The 18,924-nt window shown below is 42.1% G+C and overlaps 1 protein-coding gene across 5 annotated transcripts; it reads left to right on the top strand.

Moving 5' to 3' along the window:
* The first annotated feature begins 3,891 nt into the window (after nucleotides 1-3,891).
* Nucleotides 3,892-16,874, top strand: Znf75a (zinc finger protein 75a). Of its 5 annotated transcripts, XM_045161491.1 has the most exons (7): nucleotides 3,892-3,988; nucleotides 5,335-5,853; nucleotides 9,036-9,132; nucleotides 10,585-10,676; nucleotides 11,776-11,902; nucleotides 14,244-14,351; nucleotides 14,515-16,874. In XM_045161491.1, the coding sequence occupies exons 2-7, from the start codon at nucleotides 5,449-5,451 to the stop codon at nucleotides 15,177-15,179; spliced, it is 1,494 nt and encodes a 497-aa protein (XP_045017426.1). In that variant the 5' UTR covers nucleotides 3,892-3,988; nucleotides 5,335-5,448; the 3' UTR covers nucleotides 15,180-16,874. The 5 variants fall into 5 exon arrangements, with proteins under 5 accessions (XP_045017426.1, XP_045017430.1, XP_045017427.1 ...); XM_045161492.1 differs by lacking the exons at nucleotides 3,892-3,988; nucleotides 5,335-5,853; nucleotides 9,036-9,132 and adding an exon at nucleotides 9,207-9,226; XM_045161495.1 differs by lacking the exons at nucleotides 11,776-11,902; nucleotides 14,244-14,351; nucleotides 14,515-16,874 and having other exon boundaries at nucleotides 9,036-9,226; nucleotides 10,585-10,731.
* The last annotated feature ends 2,050 nt before the right edge of the window (nucleotides 16,875-18,924 follow it).

Genomic DNA, 18,924 nt, shown 5'->3' with positions numbered 1-18,924 from the left:
ATGCTTTTGGGCAGCCTTGATTTTCCAATTATGACAGATTTTAACTGAGTTCCATATGCATTTGCACATAAAAGGGCAGATAACTGTTCTTTATTTTCCTCCCTGGTAGGCAGATATCTTCTACTTGCCTCAGCAGATTCAGGCATTGATTTCCAACAGGTCAATCTCACCCCCATCGTATAGCTATGCTAGGTACACTTTCTCTTCTTTAATTATCATAGTTTTTTTTCAAAATGGTTCAACATTTTCTGAAACTGAACATAGGACTTACTCTCCACATCCTTTTCAGTTCCCAATTGCATGCCTGTTATTAAATCTAAAAAGCCAACTACTACTAGCCTTAAGTCTGTAAGCCCCAAACACTGCAAATCTCTCTGCAGAAAGCCTGAAGCTCCACACCTCTAATGGGGATGCCAGCTGAACATTTCTGTTGGCACCACATGTAGACTGCATTGCCTACATCACCATACTTGGCTTTCTTCTCAGCCCCTACTAATGGCCTACTAATGGAGTATCTTGCTTCAGCACAAAATCCAAAATCAATTATTTTTCATTTTGGCTTTTTGAGGTAGGGTCTTGCTCTAGCCCAGGCTGACGTAGAATTCACTATGTACTCTCAGGGTGGCCTCGAACTCATGGCGATCCGATCCTCCTACCTCTGCCTCCCCAGTACTGGGATTAAAGGTGTGCACTACCACGCCCAGCTCAAAATCAATTTCTTATTCTTCTTAATGTCATAAAATGTTGATTTTCTAATAACAAATTCATCCACCACTTTTAAGAGATCGTCCAGCTTCAGTCTTACTTAGGACCTTCATTTTTTCTCCTCCCAAATTTATTGCTGTATATCGTCCCTCTCTTGTTCATTCTGAATTTGACTTCAACCAACAGGAGAAAAGGGAAATGTCTTTCCAAATTGAGGGGGAGGAAGGTTTTAAACAACAAAAAAACTCTCCAGAAGCAGAGACATTTGTAATAGAGGGTAATTTCTTAAAAAGGATAAGGACTCATGGCTGAAGTGCTAAGCTAAAAGCAAAGGTTTTATACTCTGAAAACCGCCACTATAAAAGTCCTGTTTGGCTACTGCTATTGCAAGACATGTGAAATCAGTTTTCAGAACTTGACTCCTTGTTCTCTTCTCCCAGAACAGATATATCTGCTTCAGTTAGGAATGACAGGTATGCCTGCATATTCTCCCTAAATCAATTACAGGAAAAGAGACAAACAGGAATGGTCCCACAAGAATAGACCCAGATGGGATGTCAATAAAAAATGATCCTTGAAAAAAAAAGTTCAATACTACCCTGAGACTACTTAGTGAATTCCATGCAGCCTGGGCTAGAGTGAGACCTTACCTCAAAATAAATAAATAAATAAATAAATTTAAAAATTAAGGAACACTAAGAAAAATCATGAAAGAAAGAATAGACCCAACACTTAGAAGGCAGAGGTAGGAGGATGGCATGAGTTTGAGACTACATAGTGAATTCCAGGTCAGCCTGGGCTAGAGAGACCCTACCTTAAAAAAAAAAAAAAAAGCTGTGGATGGTGGCGCACGACTTTAATCCTACCACTTGGGAGGCAGATGTAGGAGGATCATCGTGAGTTCGAGGTTACCCTGAAACTACATAGTGAATTCCAGGTCAGTCTGGACTACAGCGACCCACTACCTCAAGAAAACAAACAAACAAAAATAGAGTATGGGTTCAATAACAGACTAAGATCAAATGCCATCAACCCCAAACCCTTCCCTATTCTCTCCTCTCTGAGACAAGGTCTCACCCACACAGCAGCCATAATGGAATGAATGTTTTTGTTGGGTGATTTGGTGCTGCTACTCATAAATACTTTCCATATAAGACAAGTATAGTGGCTCATGCCTGTAATCCCAGCACTTGGAAGGCTGAAGTAGGCAGATCACTGTGAGTTTGAGATCATGGGCAAGAGTGAGATCACCTGAAAAGGGGGTGGGCGTGGGGAGTAGGAAGCAAAACAAAGCCGTCAAATACTTCAGAAGTTTGTTCCTTCCTTCCCTTCTTTTTTCCAGGTAGGGTCTCACTCAGGCCTCCAAATGTAGTTAATGTTTTAAACTCTTGTTCTAAATGTACCCCAGGGCTGGAGAGATAGCTTCACTGTTAAAGTACTTGCCTACAAAGCCAAAAAACCCAGGTTCGATTCCCCAGTACCCACATAAAGCTAGATGCACAAAAAGGCAGATGCATTGGTAGTTTGTAGCAACTGGAGTCCCTGACTCTCCCATTCTCTCTGCCTGTTCTCTCTCTGCTTGCAAATAAAGGGAATGTTACATTTTCTTTCCAATTTGCAGGTTCTTATTTTTCCCTTTGCCTGGATTGTCTCTCTCTGCTGTGGGTAAAATCCTTCAAGAATTACAGATTTCACCAACCCAAAGTCAACTTTTTTTGTTGGCATACTTACAGGGTTGTTTGTATACTACATTGTTGTTGGTTGTATTTTTTTGTTGTTGTTGTTCATTTTTATTTATTTGAGAATGACAAAGAGAGAGCGAGAGACAGAGACAAGGGGGGGGGGGAGAGGGGCAGACAGAGAGAGAGAGAGAATGGGCAGGCCAGGGCCTCCAGCCACTGCAAGTGAACTCCAGAGCGTGTGCCCCCTTGTGCATCTGGCTAACATGGGTCCTGGGGAATCAAGCCTTGAGCCAGGGTCCTTAGGCTTCACAGGCAAGCACTTAACCGCTAAGCCATCTCTCCAGCCCTTTCTTTCTTTCTTTCTTTTTTTTTTTTTTTTTTTTTTTTTTTTTTTGAGGTAGGGTCTTACCCTAGCCCGGGGTGACCTGGAATTCACTATGTAGTCTCAGGGTGCCCTCCAACTCACTGCGATCCTCCTATCTGTATGCTATGATTAAAGCAGAGGCCAGCCTGAGAGTACATAATGAATTTCAGGTCAAACTGGGCCACAGAGAAACTCTAGCTTGAAAAACAAAACAAATCCTGAGATCACTGACAATCTAAAAAGGATTCTTATAGATGACACTCAGTACACATTATGGAGAATCCATGTTACCCAGATGGCTTTGCTTAAGGAGTTGCTGGAGGTGTTTTCCTCTTCAGTGAAGCATACTTCAAAAAGAAAAAAGAAAGAAAGAAAAAGAAAAAGAAAACAGGTCATACATACAACTGGAAGGTTACCTTCTGGTTGTCACCTGTCGCTGACAACAAGGTGGGGCTTTAAGCCGGGCGTGGCGGCGCACGCCTTTAATCCAGGCACTCCGAGGTAGAGGTGGGTGGATCGGATCGCCAAGAGTTCGAGGCCACCCTGAGACCAGTGAATTCCAGGCCAGCCTGGGCTACAGTGAGACTCTACCTCAAAAAAAAAAAAAAAAAAAAAGAAACGTGCAGCTTTGAGCACAGTATTCTTAGGTCTCATTTATCATCATCTTTTGTCTGTCTAGGAGAAATACAAAGGGAACTTTAGCAGGTTAAAACCCACCTCACAAGAAAACATAAAAACCGTCAACTAACGGCTGCGAGGAAAAGTTTCACGCGAAACCCTTAGGGGCCTCTGCTGCTGCGGCCCCAGAGTGGCCTGACCCCAGGCAAGACGGCGTCTTCCCGGGCGAGGTCGCCAGGAGCCCCGCGGTGACGGCCGCTCGGCCACAGCCCGCGAGCACGGCGCCCGCAACGGGGCTGCTGGGAGACGAGCCGGCGTCGCCCCGCCACTCGCGGCGCAGGGACACTCGGTGACGCCAACTCCCTCCGGGAGCGCAAGCGCAGCTCTGCAGCCGGAGCCTCTGGGGTAGCCCCGCTAGCTGAAGGCCTGGGGAGCACTACTTCCGCTTCCGGCCGCGCGCGCAGGCGCAGCCGTCCCGCCTGAGGAGTGCGCCGGGACCACCTGCGCTCCAGGATCGCTGAAGGTCGCGCGGCCCCCGCTCACCTCAGAGCCGCGGCCGCTCGGACGGCGGCTCGCAGGGGACACGCCCGAGGGAGCGGCCGCCGCCGAGCTGTCTGAGGTAACCCGGACGGATGCCCCTTCCCTTGGCTCGCCTCGGCCAGGCGGGTGGTGAAGGCGACCGCGTTCCGTACGCTGCGGCGGAGTCGGCCCGCGCGATCGCTGTCGGGACCCGGGAGTCCTAGAGTGGAACCCGTTGTGCTGGCACCGCTCGGGGCAGTCGCCCACACTGCTGTGCTGAGCAGAATTTCGGTTCACCTCAGAGGAAGAGGCTCTCGAAGTGTTCCTCAGCCTCACAGGTCTAAGCGACTGGGAAGAGAGAAAAATCAGTAGAGTGAATCCCAGCTCAAGGGAGGCAGAGGTAGGAGGATCGCCGTGAGTTCGAGGCCACCCTGAGACTACACAATGAATTCCGGATCGACCTGAACTACAGTGAGACCCTGCCTCGAAAAACAAAACAAAACAAAAACAAAAACAAACAAACAAACAAACAAAAAACCCACTAGAATAGTACCATTTATTACCAGCTCCCATTTTTCCTTAAAGAAAAAAACTGGGCTGGAGAGATGGCTTAGCGGTTAAGGCGCATGCCTCGTGAAACCTAAGGACCCAGGTTCGATTCTCCAGGACCCACATAAGCCAGATGCACATGGTGGCACATGCATCTGGAATTAGTTTGCAGTGGCTAGAGGCCCTGATGTGCCCATTCTTTCTCTGTCTCTCCCACAAACAAACAAATAAAATCTTTAAAAAGAAAGAGAAAAGGATTTAGAGATGGCTTAGAGGTAAAGCCACTTGCCTGCAAAGCCTACAGATGCAGATTCGATCCCCCATTATCCAAGTAAGCCAGCAGCACAAGGTGGCACCTACATCTGGAGTTCACTTGCAGTGGCTACAAGCCCTTGCACGCCCATTCTCTCTCTCTCTGTCCTCTCCCCCTCTAAATAAATAATTTAAAAAAACTTGATACTTTTGTAAAATAACTGATTTATTCCTTTTAGCCAGACTTCCTGAACTTTTTTTAGGAAAAAAGGTAACTATCAGTTGACATTTGTCTTCTCTGAGCTGTTATACTTTACTTGAAAAATAGAAAAGAGAGAAGTAAGGATCTGGAAGTTGAATTTAAAGGGAAAGGTGAGCCAGGACCTTTTCTGTTCAATTTTCTCCTACAATGAAGTAGTAAATATTAAGGTTCATGAGACATTTTTGCTTTGTTTTTTTCAAGGTAGGGTCCCACTCCAGCTCAGGCTGACCTGAATCTTACTCTGTAGGTCCAGGCTGTCCTTGAACTCCCAGCAATCCTCCTACCTCTACCTTCCAAGTGCTGGGATTAAAAGCATGTACCACCACATCAGGCTCATGGGGCTTTATTATTGACATGTACTCTCCCCCCCCCCCCATTCTCAGTGCCTTTAGAAAGAAGACAATTAAAGTGACGTTTGTACTAGACCAGCTGTGGCCTTGGTTGCAAGTGGTGGCACCAGAAAAGTGTCAGAGAAGAAGAACTGGTGCCGGAGCAGAATGATGATGGTAAATCTGAAGGTGGTTGAATATTTGGACCCTCAGATCAGAGCTCTGTGGGAAACCAAGGAGCCTGTGTTAGCAGGGTCTAGTGAAACACCTATTTCACTAGCAAGCAGTCTTGAACCCAAGAACTCTTGTTGGCACTTCTGGAACTTCAGGTATCACAAAGCAGCCGGACCCCGGGAGGCTGTCAGCCAGCTTCGGGAGCTCTGTCATCTGTGGCTGAGACCAGAGATCCACTCAAAAGAACAGATCTTGGAACTACTTGTGCTAGAGCAGTTTCTAACCATTCTGCCAATGGACATGCAAATTCAGATGCAGAAGCACCGTCCACAGAGCACTGAGGAGGCCGTGGCCCTGGTAGAACACTTGCAGAGAGAATCTGATCAAACAAGGAATGGGGTGAGAAGATAAATTATTGACATGAATTATGAAATAGGATTTAGGTGGATACAGTATGAGGAGGGGAAATTAATTGAAAAATGATGGGTTAAGGCACTTCTTTTGTTACCGTATGGCACTTAAAGTGGGTCTTTTTAAGAATTGTTATTATTTTTTTTTGTTTTTATTTTTATTTATTTGAGAGTGACAGAGAAAAAAAGAGGCAGAGAGAGAAAGAGAATGGGTGCACCAGGGCTTCCAGCCACTGCAAACGAACTCCAGATGTGTGCACTCCATTGTGCATCTGGCTAACATGGGTCCTGGGGAATCGAGCCTCGAACCGGGGTCCTTAGGCTTCACAGGCCAGTGCTTAACCGCCAAGCCATCTCTCCAGCCCTATTATTATTTATTTATTTGACAGGAAGGGACAGGAAGGGAGAGAATGGGTGTACCAGGGCCTCTAGCCACTGCAAATGAACTCCAGATGTATCCACCACCTTGTGCATCTGGCTTATGTGGATCCTGGGGAATCGAATCTGGGTCCTTTGGCTTTGCAAGTAAATGCCTTAACTGTTAAGCCATCCCTCTAGCCCTAAAGTGGGCCTTAAAACTATAAGCAATCTACCTATTTCAGAGGTCATGGCAGAGACTTTGCTCACTTTAGAGAAAAAAAAAAAGTTGTATTTTGCCCTTTTTATTATTTTTATATTTTAAAATTTTATTTGTAAGAGAGAGATGGAAAGAAAGAGGCAGTCAGAGAGTGAATATGGGCATCAGGGCCTCTTGCCCCTGCAAACAAAGTCCAGAAGCATGTGTCACTTTGTGGTGTCTGGCTTTATGTGAGCCCTGGGGAATTGAACCCAGGGCTTCATACTTTGCAAGAAAGTGCCTTTAACTTCTGAGCCATCTCTCTAGCCCCCTTTTTTATTTTTTTTTTAATTTTATTTTTTTTTTATTTTAAATTTTTTTTAAAATTTATTTATTTGAGAGTGACAGACACAGAGAGAAAGACAGATAGAGGGAGAGAGAGAATGGGCACGCCAGGGCTTCTAGCCTCTGCAAACGAACTCCAGACGCGTGCGCCCCCTTCTGCATCTGGCTAACGTGGGACCTGGGGAACCGAGCCTCGAACCAGGGTCCTTAGGCTTCACAGGCAAGTGCTTAACCGCTAAGCCATCTCTCCAGCCCTATTTTTATTTTTTTAAAGGTTGCTTTTTTTATTTTTATTTGTTTTCTTTTAATTAATTTATTTTTGAGAGCGAGAGCGACAGAGAGAGAAAGAGGCAGATAGAGAAAGAAAGAGAATGGGCGCACCAGGGCCTCCAGCCACTGCAAACGAACTCCAGACGCGTGCGCCCCCTTTGTGCATCTGGCTAACGTGGGTCTTGGGAAATCGAGCCCCTAACCAGGGTCCTCAGGCTTCACATGCAAGTGTTTAACTGCTAAGCCATCTCTCCAACCCAAAGATTGCTTTTTTTAAAAATAATTTATCTGTACATGGGTTCACCAGGCCTCTTCCCATTGTAAACAAATGCTTGTCTGGCTTTACATGGGCAGCTGGGCATTGAACCCCAGGCTGGAAGGTTTTGCAAGCAAGTGTCTTTAACCACTGAACCATCTCCCCAGCCCCAAATTGTATGCTCGTTAGAGCCACAATGAATTGAAAGTGGTCATCTTATCTTGGATTTGGTGATGGAGTCTGATTTTTGTTTTGTTTTGTTTTTTTGAGGTAGAGTCTTACTCTAAGCCTATGCTAACTTGGAATTGACTATGTAGTCTCAGGATGGCCTCAAATTCACAGTGATCCTCCTACCTCTGTCTCCCAAGTGATGGGATTAAAGGCGTGTGCCTTGATTTTTTTTTTTTTTTTTTAAGGTAGGGTCTCACTGTATCCAGGCTGACCTGAAATTCACTATGTAGTCTCAGGGTGGACTTGAACTCATAGCGATCCTCCTTCCTCTGCCTCCTGAGTGCTGGGATTAAAGACTGGCGCCACCACGCCCGGCTTTTTTTCTTTCTGTACTAGGGTTTGGACCTAGGCTTTGCATATGCTAGGCAAACTACTCCATCACTGAGCTGCATCCCCAGCCCTTATTTTTTAATTTTTGGGGTTTTTGATTCAGAATCCTGATATGTAGCCCAGACAGGCCTTTAGCCTGTGGTCCTCTGCTTTAGCTTTCCAAGCAGCTGGGGCTGCAGGCCTGCTCTACTATACCCAGCAGAACCTGAATTCTTTTCTTTTTTTCTTTAAATATTTTTATTTATTTACTTATTACAGGCAAGGGATTTGAGCATTACAGGGCCTTTAGCCACTGCAAACTAAATCCAGATGCCTGTGCCATCACGTGCATCTGGCTTACATGGGTACTGGGGAATTGAACCTGGGTCTTTAGACTTCCCAGTTAAGCACTTTAACTGCTAAACCATCTTTCCAGCCCAGAACTTGAACCCTTAGAAAAGTCAGTAAAGGGAGAAGGGGATGTCCAAAATAGGACATTAAATGGCTATAAGAAAACAAAGACAGTAAAGAGAAGCAGAACTAAAGCCATTATGGGAAGATTGCACAGGAAGAGGCAAAGGTAGAAAAAAAGAGGAACAAATTTTTGGAAAGAAGGAAAGCTCTTAATGATAGTGAGAGGAAAGGCACTTAGAGTGTTAATCCTTGGCTTTACTGGAGGTTGGAGGTCATAGTATATTGGGCATCTGGCAAACAAAAAAAAAAAAAAAGGCTTTGGCCTATTGTAATGACTATAGAGCAGGGTATGTTTGTTTTTAAAGTAATTTGCATAAAAGTCACTCTTCTTGCCTTTTCAATATTCTGCCCCTTTCTATGAACACTTTAACTGGCCTTAGAGAAAATCTGGCTAATGGAGTATTTTATTCAGTTACTCAATTTTTATAGATAACCGCTAAGAAAGAGATATAAACAGAGAGAAAGGTGGCCTGTCAACCCTACGAGTTAACTGAAGTAGGTTGTATACACAGAGGTGAAGGTTTTTGTGTTGAGGAATAGCAGTAGCCACAGTTTTTCCACCTCTTACTTTTCCAAATTTGTGGAGGGTGCTTTCTGGAACATTGGGGGCCCAATATTTCTTTAAGTCCTTTTGTTAATTCCTGTAGTTTAGGGTACCACGCCTTCCTTTTACCTGCACTTTCCAAACTAAATCAAGTTCTGTAGTAATAAGTATGGGAATTATTTCTAGGTTGCAGTCCCTGAGCTGGGAAAGGATGCAATACTCTTGCAAGAAACAACAGAGACCTCAAGTTTTGAACTGAAGCCAGCAAAGTCTCAAGCACAGGGTATGTCTCAGGATGAGGAATTTTGGAACACATATCAAAATCTACAGGAACTGCTGAGCAGGAGAACTCACACAGAAACTGAGCCAGCCTATGAGTTGAGTAGGGGCTTTATGATAATTTCTGAGAATTGTGATAGAAATTTGTTAAACTAAAATGCTATGGGCATTTTTTGCATACTCGTGTGTGGGTCTATTACAGCCTTTATAACAATCATGATGTCCCCTAGGGTAGATTATACCAACTACAGTGAAGTGGCGTTTGGCCAGGGGTATAGAAACAGCTGAACCACAGAACCCTGGTAATAACATCATAAACTCTGTTACTTAGGAAAATGGAGAGGAGGTAAAGAATTGGAGCCAGGTGGTCTGAAGCTATATTATTCTCACAAAACAGAATTGATCTGAACTGGCCACTAGCAGTAGGAAAAAGAAATGGAGGCCAGGTGTGGTGGTACACACTTTTAATCCCAGCATTTAGGAGGCCGAGGTAGGAGGATTGTTGTGAGTTCAAGGCCACCCTGAGATTACATAGTGAATTACATAGGTCAGCCTGGGCCAGAGCAAGACCCTACCTTGAAAAAAAAAAAAAAGAGGGGGGCTTGTTAGTGGCAGAATGGAAAGACAGTTATGTACCATAAAATGAAAGACTTTATATTTAGCCAGGTGTAGTGGTGCACGTCTTTAATCCCAGCACTCAGGAGGCAGAGGTATGAGGATCGCCGTGAGTTCAAGGCCACTGACACTCCATAGTGAATTCCAGGTCAGCCTGGGGCTAGAGTGAGACCCTACCTCGGGGGTAGGGGGAGACTTATTTTTAAACTTTTATTTATTATTTGTTATTACTGGTTTTTCAGTGTAGGGTCTCACTCTAGCCTAGGCTGGCCTGGAATTCACTATGTGGTGTATCAGGCCGACCTCAAACTCATAGTGATCCTCCTAACTCTGCCTCCCGAGTGCTGGGATTAAAGGCATGCACCACCATGCACAGCTTGTTGGTTATTTTTTGAGGCAGGGTTTTACTCCAGGCCAAGTTGGAACCCAGACTAATCTTAAATTCATGGTGATCCTCCTGCCTCAGCCTCCCCTGTGCTGAGATTAAAGACTTGAGCCACTGTGTCCAATTTGTCTTCATTCTATATTATGTTCTAGTGTATCTAAGAAGTTCATTTAGAAATACCTTTACTTTTTGTCTAACTCAGAAAAATTTTTGTCATATGAAAATGAAAAATGGGTTACAGTAGTTCTTATTACAACTAAGAAAACAACTGGGGAACTGCTTCTAAGTGCTGGTAGATACTTGGTTCTTATTTATGAGAAATTCACATTTGATATCTTTTGCTACTTGTACAAGTCCCATCTGTACAGAAAAAAATAATCAGGATCTGTATTTTACAAATGAGCTCAGGATGTTCATAGAAATAAGAAATTTCTTCTGGTTCTTTTCTATCCACAGCTGTGCCTGCTCAACAGATTCTAGCCTTTCCTGAGCAGACAAACACCAAAGACTGGGCAGTGGCACCTGAACTTATCTTGCCTGAGTCCCAGGTGAGCTGTGCTTTCTAGCTGTTTTGGCTGCCTTTCTCTGCTGGTCATGACTCAGAATGCCAAGGAAGGGCTCAGAGGTATGTGAGACCCAGTTGTTCTTACCTGGGGACTGGGTACCTCTTAGGCTATTTGTTGATTCCTTGGTTCCTTTGTTCCTTTGCACTTTTAAAAATGCACTCATCTGTCTCTTAACAATGGGGATATTTTTCTGAGGAATTTGTAGTTGGTTTTTGTCATTGTACAAACTTAAAGTATGCTTACACAAAAAGGTGGTATTGGCCAGTCATTTGAGGATAGGGTTTTTTGTTTTGTTTTGTTTTGTTTTTGGTTTTTTCAAGGCAGCCCAGGCTGACCTGCGTAATTCACTATGTAGTCTCAGGGTGAATTCAAACTCACAACGATCCTCCTGAGTGCTGGGACTAAAGGAAGGCATGCACCACCACACCTGGCTCTTGAGGATAGATTTTGTTTACACAAGTTTAGATGGTATAAGTCAGTCGCTTGAATTAAAGTAACAATATAGTATTAGTAAATAGGTAAGTTAATAACATACTCATTTGTTAAGTATTGTAGACTATATATAACTGATGTTCTTTTATATTACTAGTATAGGCTTATTTATACCAGCATTTCAGACATGAAAACACATTGTACTATCATTTTATTAAGCAGTAAAAATTTTACAGCTCCACTATAATCTAATCTAACCACTTTGAATGGGTTGTTGTTGCCCAAAACATTCTTTTTTTTTTTTTTCTGACCAGGACTTATGTTTATTTATTTATTTATTTATTTGGGAGAGAATGGCCATACCAGGGCCTCTTACCACTGCACCCAACTACAGATGCATGCACCACTTTCTGTATCTGGCTTTACCTGGGTACTGGGGAATTGAACACGGGCCTTGGACCTGAAGGCTTTGCAAGCAAGTGCTTATAACCACTGAACCATCTCCAGCCTGATTGAGACATTCACTGCATGACCATAAGCATGTACTGTTACTTCCTCCAGTACCTGGCCTATCACACATTTCTTAGCTAAAAGGTTACACTGCTTCAGTAGTGGCAAGTACTGAGTTAAATTTCATCTTATTTTTTAGAGCTTGTTGAAATTTGAAGATGTGGCTGTGTATTTTTCCCAGGATGAATGGGAGCTAATGGATCTCTCTCAGAAAGTTCTCTACAATGGCGTAATGCAGGAAAACTATGATACTGTCATCTCTTTAGGTAAAGATTCTGCCTCACTGTGTAGAAGTTGAGTAATCCATTAATTATGTTGGATTACTGAGCATGAAATCCTTTGAATTTCACTCTCAGTAGCTATTTGTCTCAGAACTACATGGTCTGAGGAAGCTATATATCCAGATCACCTGGGAGGCTTTTATCAAAATATGCATGCTCATTTTTTTATTCTAAAATCCTTCATTTCTCCTTCAGATTTGCTCTTCCCATGTTTTCCATTTTAATAAAAGACAGCACTATTTTCCCAATATCTCAGGCTGAAAACTTGTGGTCATCATTTATTCTGATCTTACCACTACCAATTGACCATAACCAATTAAGTGATACTGCTTTTAATTTTTATCTTCAGAATACAGCTTGAATCAAACTATGTTTCACCACATTTCACTATTAGCATTCCAATCAAAACTCCTCTCTATAATAAATAACATGATAAATAAAAAATAAATCACGGTATCTTACCCCTAAACAACTAGGCTTGGCTCAGGACATCCAGGAACCTCCCAGGCTGTTTAGTGATCCCTTAGCACCTTCCTTTTACTTTCTTCCTTTAAAAAATAATCATGTGCCATCAATTCCTCAGAAGCTCGTCTACTACTCAGGTCTTAGTCTTGTCCTTCCTGCTGCTCCTGTAGTGCTGTGAAATCCATTCTCTTTGTAACTAACTGCATTTAAAGAAATGACCATGTGTGTTTCCCAGAAAGAAGTTTTTGGATCCCATTCAAGTTTCTCTACAATGATGTTATACAGGAAAATAAGTAAAGATTCTCCTTTAATGAAGCAGAGTGATAATCCCTCTTCTTGGCTTACTGTCAGAGTTCTATTCTTCTGTTAGGTAGATATCGCCTACAGAGCTTTTTTCAAATGTACATGCTTATTTCTTATCCTAAATAAAATTCTTGATCCATGTCATCCTTCTTGGCCCAAACCTGCTCTTCCATGGCTTTCCATTTGGTAGTGGGTACCAACACTATCTAAGTAACTCAGGGCAAATGTATAGTTATCCTTTCATCTTGCCTTCATCTCCTGAGTCCAACCGCATGTCAAGCTGATGTAAGCCAGTTATCCTCTTCCACTCTTTTCCTCCCACAGCCCTTTATCATACAGAGGCCAGAGTGATCTTTTCAAAATCTCACTATGAACTTGTCAGTGCTCATTTTTTACTTTTCCCTTTCTTGTGCTTACCATATTTTGCTATACTATGTAGCTTTCACTTCTCTGTAAGATTTCTATAAAATCTTATCTAAAATAAGCTTCACAAGAGTAAAATCTTAGAATTCTTGCCATCTTTACATTTTGTTTATTTATAATTTGTTGCCTCATTGTCCTACCAGCGTGTAATGTAAGCTTCATGAAATCAGGGCACTTTGACTTCTTCACTACTGTATACTTAGCCCAGAAAGCAGTGCTTAGCACATCATAGCCACTAAATAGATATTTGCCTGTTTTTAGTGCCAAGTGTTGACTACAGGGCCTTGTGCATGTGCTTAACCATTTACGTAACACTGCCAGCCACCCCATCATACTTACTGAAAGAATGAATGATAAACCATTTGTGGTGGTTCATGCTAGTGGTAATACCACTCAGAAGGCAGAGACAGAAGGATTGCTGCAAGTTTGAGGGCAGCATTGACTATACTGTTAGGCCTTGTCTGAAAACAAAAAAAGAATGATAAAGCCAGGTGTGGTGCCACATGCCTTCAATCCCAGCACTCTGGAGGCAGAGGTAGGAGGATTGCTGTGAGTTCAAGGCCACCCTGAGACTACAGAGAGAATCCCAGGTCAGACTGAGCTAAAAAAAAAAAAAAAAAGATAAATATGTCCTGTACAAGACAGTCTAAAAAAGGTTCATTAGTGTTGTTGGTGTTTCCTTTACCAAGATGTGAAACAGTGAGCTCAAGGATAAAAATCTATCCTTAATCAGGGTTCAAAGCTATAAAATGCTAAATAGGCAACTATAATTAATGAGAATAGTAATTTATGCATGTGCCATACAGCCTTCTATCCTTCACATTGTCTATACTAAAAATGGTTTTAACACAAGATGACTCCTAAGGACTTACTAGGACCAGCTTATATATCTCACAACCTCTGGAATTTGGTAACAAATGAAATGGATCCCCTTTCTCTGTATTCTTTTCATTGATACACATTGGAATTTGTTTCTTATCACATATCCACCTGTCAGTGCATTTTATTTAATCATTTGAGGAAAGACACTAAAAATGTATTTTATTCTTCCTGAGTAGTCCAGAATTAATCAGCCAATTCACTGTTCCCTTATAAGCTCTTGACCTTTTTTTTTTTTTTTTTTTCCATTTCATAGCATTATCTGTGCTTCCCAAACCTAAAGTGATTTCCTGTCTAGAACAAGAAGAACAATGGGTTCAGGGATCCTCAGATTTCAAAGACAGTCCCAGGGAATCTCCTGCAGGTAAATCATTCAAAGGGAAGAAGTGCCTTGATGTGAACCTTTACAAGAACTTAGCCTTTTATTTTTCTGCTCATCAGTCATCATTGGACATTGCTTTCTGTTCCTGTGGTTTTCTTGTTCTAGGAGAGAAACAGATAGCTGATTCTTATGTTTATTTCAACAGGGATAAATGCCACTGAAAATCATCAGCCTTTACCTCTTTCTGACATAGAAATACAAACACCAATTATAATATCAAAAAAGGCTAAAGTTAAGGTTGCACTGAAAACAACAAGCAAACAGAATCATGATGATACACACAGAGTGGGAAAATGGCACCAAGATGTTCAGGTGAAGAAAAGAAAAAAATTTTCAACATGGAAACAAGAGCTGCTGAGACTTATGGATCTTCACAAGAAAGACCGTGCAGAAGAGAAACCATTTAAATGCCAAGAATGTGGGAAAAGCTTCAGAGTAAGCTCTGACCTCATTAAGCACCAAAGAATTCACACTGAAGAGAAACCTTATAAATGTCAGCAGTGTGATAAGAGATTTAGATGGAGTTCAGATCTTAATAAGCACTTAACCACACACCAAGGGATAAAACCATATAAGTGTTCATGGTGTGGGAAAAGCTTCAGTCAAAATACAAATCTTCACACGCACCAAAGAACTCATACTGGAGAGAAGCCATATTCATGTCATGAATGTGGGAAAAAATTCAGTCAAAATTCCCACCTTATTAAACATCAGAGAACCCACACAGGTGAGCAGCCGTATTCATGTGGTGTATGCAAGAGAAACTTTAGTAGGCGATCAAGCCTTCTTAGACACCAGAAACTCCACTGATGAATGAAAGTTTGTCCAGAAGACTTTCATTCCATGGAACTTAACTATGAAATGGCATGCAGAATTGTGAAGCATGAACAATATTTCAAAATTTTAGGGATTTAGACATGTTTCACTGGAAGGAATCAAGGGTTGTGCTGCAGTGAGCACATCAGTATACTACTTACTGTTTTTGTTTTTAAATGGCAGGGAATTTCTTAACAAAAGAGGTGTTTTCAGAGTATCCTGAAGAGGGAAGGGCTGCTTTTGGATTGTATCTGGGAGAATAACTATTTCGGCTTCCTATAGCTGATGCAGCCAGTCAGTGTTCTGTGATCACAGAATATTGATTTTCTATCTATTTCAGTCTTGACCATGTATGGTAAAAATACATGGATGCTTCCAAGACAGAAAGCAATAATGTATTTTTATGTTTAGTTGCAAGCCATTGTCTTCAGCATAGCAGACATTTCAGTTTCAACAATCTAATGAGGCAGAAACAAAACCTAATGAAGAGTTTTCCAGGGTCCAAATTGAAGTTTTTTTCTATTGTCATTAGACCCTGTTTACAAAGTTGTCTACTTAGCTGTGAGTACTCTGATATTTAATACAGTGGGAGTTCTGACTGAATTTTTTCCCACATTTAAGACAAAGAGCTTGTTCTTGAACACTTTAGCAACTTTACCTTTTGAGTCCTTTTAGCACAATTTTTAGTGTGTTGAAATAATATTTACAGCCAGGTGTGGTGGTGCACACCTTTAATACTAGCACTTGGGAGGCAGAGGTAGAAGGATCACTGTGAGTTCAAGGCCACCCTGAGACTACATAGTGAATTCCAGGTCAGCCTGAGCTAGAGTGAGACCCTACCTCGAAAACAAAAAAAAAGAAAGAAAGAAAGAATGCTTATTTCAGCCTTAGCTAACCTGCCAGATGAACTAAAAATACATTATTTTATGCTTCTCATTGGTGGTGATTAGAAACTGAAAAACATCCTTAATGAAGTTATGTGAGAATAGGTTGGAATTTATAGCCATATAAGTGTACTGTTAGATACAATTTTGTGTAACAAAAGCTAAGATTTTGCTTACCTTACAATGTTAATGGGGAAAAGAAGCCATGAAAATTAGCACTTGCCCAAGGAATGAGTTAAAACTAGTGGGAATTTAGGATGTACTCTTTAATTTAAAAAGTGTAGCCTTTGTTTGTTACTGAAAGCAAGGTATTTCTGTTCGCTTTAAGAACTGGAATGTATGTGTGTAGTCTGGTGGCTCAGTTGGCATGAAGACCTGGGAATCTAGTCAGCAGGAGACTGGGTTCCCAAAAGGGAAGGTCTGAGAACTGATGCTGAGTGCTGAGCAAAGATGGGCAAGTACATGTCCATGTTTTATCTTGCACTGGAAGTTCTCAGGCAGTTTATATCTGTGCCTCTCCAAGCACAGTATTTTAACAGTAACCTCAGGTGAAAGAGTTCATAGATTATTAATTGTTTGTATAACCTGCAGATTTTCTTATAACTCACCTATTTAGCTATACCAGTGGCTAAAGTATGTCTCTGTTAGGGCTTTCAGGTATATCAGGAAAGAGATTAAAGAAATTATCTCTTCTAAATTTTAGAATTTAGACTGAGGAGATGGCTCAGTACTTAAAGGCACTTGTTTACAATCCTGCCAGGCTGGGTTTGATGCCCCAGTACCCACATAAAGCCAATGCACAAAGTGTGACACATTGCATTTGGGGTTTGCAGCAGCAAGAAGAATTGGTGTATCCTCCCTCTCTCTGTCTGTCTCTCTTTATCAAATAAACAAATACATTTCAAAAAAAAAAAATTATAATTTGAGACTCAAAGGTGTACAGATATTTTCTCAGGTCCCTATCTCTTGAGTCTCTGGACTCCCACTTAGCTTCAGGTGTGACAGCAGGTAATTAATTAGTAGGCCCAAACATGTTATCCATGTATACCCAGCAAGTAACATTGTATTGAACATAATTCTTTTTATAAGACATTCTTGTTTCATGATTGGTTCCTGAAAGTGGTTTGGTTTTAGGGTTTTTTTTTGTTTTTTTGAGGTAGGGTCTCACTCTGGTCCAGGCTGACTGGAATTAACTATTAGTCTCAGGGTGACCTTGAACTTTCCTTGATCCTCCTATGTCTGCCTCCCAAGTGCTGGCATTAAAGGCATGCACCGCCACGCTCAGCTGGTTTTAGTTTTTTGAGACAGAGTTTTATGTAACTCAGGCTGACCTTGAACTGCTATGTAGCCAAAATTGTCCTTGAACTCTTGATCCTGCCTCTGCCTGAGTACTGGGATTCTAGGCATGCACCGCCATGCCTGGATTTTTCTTGTTGAAATGATCTCACTGTATGCAAGGGTAACCTCAAGCTGCAGGTAATTTCTGAGTGCTAGAATTACAGGTGCACACAACCATGCCTCATCTGAAATTTCATATTTATTACATGAATCTGAAAATTCATTTACATCACCCCAGGGTTGGTTTGGAGATTAGATTGAGGAAAGTAAAGTACCTAAATGACCAGACCTGTTCAGTATGAATTGGTTCCCTTTTCCATGCTCCCCAGTAAGTTGGGCTGGGTGACTACATTAAAGAAGAGGTACTTGTGGCTGTTAGGCCAAGCACTTCATGATCTATGTCTGTTCTCAGGAGTAGTTTTATTAACTGAAATTAATCTCTGTCGTGTTTCTTAAACATAATTAGCTCTGAAGCCCTTATATGCATAGCTCCTATCCAACCAGTGTCTTCTCAACTTTGGATCTTGTGTTATTTATTTTTTGGATCTTGTGGTTTTTGTTTTTTAAGTTTTTTGTTTTGTTTTTTTGTTTTTTGAGGTAGGTCTTGCTCCAGCCCAGGCCAACCTGGAATTCACTATATAGTCTCAGATTGGCCTCAGACTCAGCAATCTTTCTACCTCAGCCTCCCTAGTGCTGGGATTAAAGGCATACGCCACCATGCCCAGCAAACCTTTTGTTTTTGTTGTTTGTTTTGGTGTATGTGTGTGTGTTTTATATGTATGTATAAATATACATGGTGTGCCCATGTATGGAAGCAAGAAGAGATTGTCAGGTGTCCTGTGTCATTCTTCTGCATTATTTCCTTGACATGGTCTCTCACTGTAGTCACCTCCATGTTGCCAGGATGAAAGTCCAAGCAGATAACAGTTTATTGGAGGAACAGAATTTATTTCAGGCTTACAGATCCAGGAGAAGTTCCATAATGGTAGAAGAGACTTGCCCCTCCTCCCATCCTTTCACAGATCCAAGCAGAGAGAATCTACCAGCAATCAGCACTCACTAAAAACAAGCCCACCCAGAGCTCAAAACCTCTCTGCACACCTTTAGGCTGAATATCAAGTCCACCTGCAAACACACCTTAGGGCTGGACCCCAGGATCTGCCCACAGTGATACCTCTTCCAGCCGAGTCTCCTGGGGGACATACCTTCAAGCTACCACACTCACTGAACCTGGAGCTGCCGTTCCTGATCTGCCTGGCTAACTAGCAAGCCCCAGTGATTCTACCTCCCTCCTGCCATAGGACTGGGGTTGCAGGTATGTGTGACTACATATGGCTGAGGTGCTGGGGATCAAATTCAGTGTCTCCTGCTTGCATAGCAAGGTGCTTTACTCACTGAACCTCTGAGCCATGAACTCTGCTTTTTAAAAATGTCTCCTTACATCCCCCCTTTTGGGGGGTAGGAGTTGGGGAATATATTTTCCTCCAGTGCCTGTATTTCTTCCTGATACTCCAAAT

Source organism: Jaculus jaculus, chromosome 11, assembly GCF_020740685.1.
Source record: "Jaculus jaculus isolate mJacJac1 chromosome 11, mJacJac1.mat.Y.cur, whole genome shotgun sequence".
Lineage (NCBI taxonomy): Eukaryota > Metazoa > Chordata > Mammalia > Rodentia > Dipodidae > Jaculus > Jaculus jaculus.
Note: the sequence above shows the minus strand (reverse complement) of the source record. Positions and strands in the feature narration are given on the sequence as shown.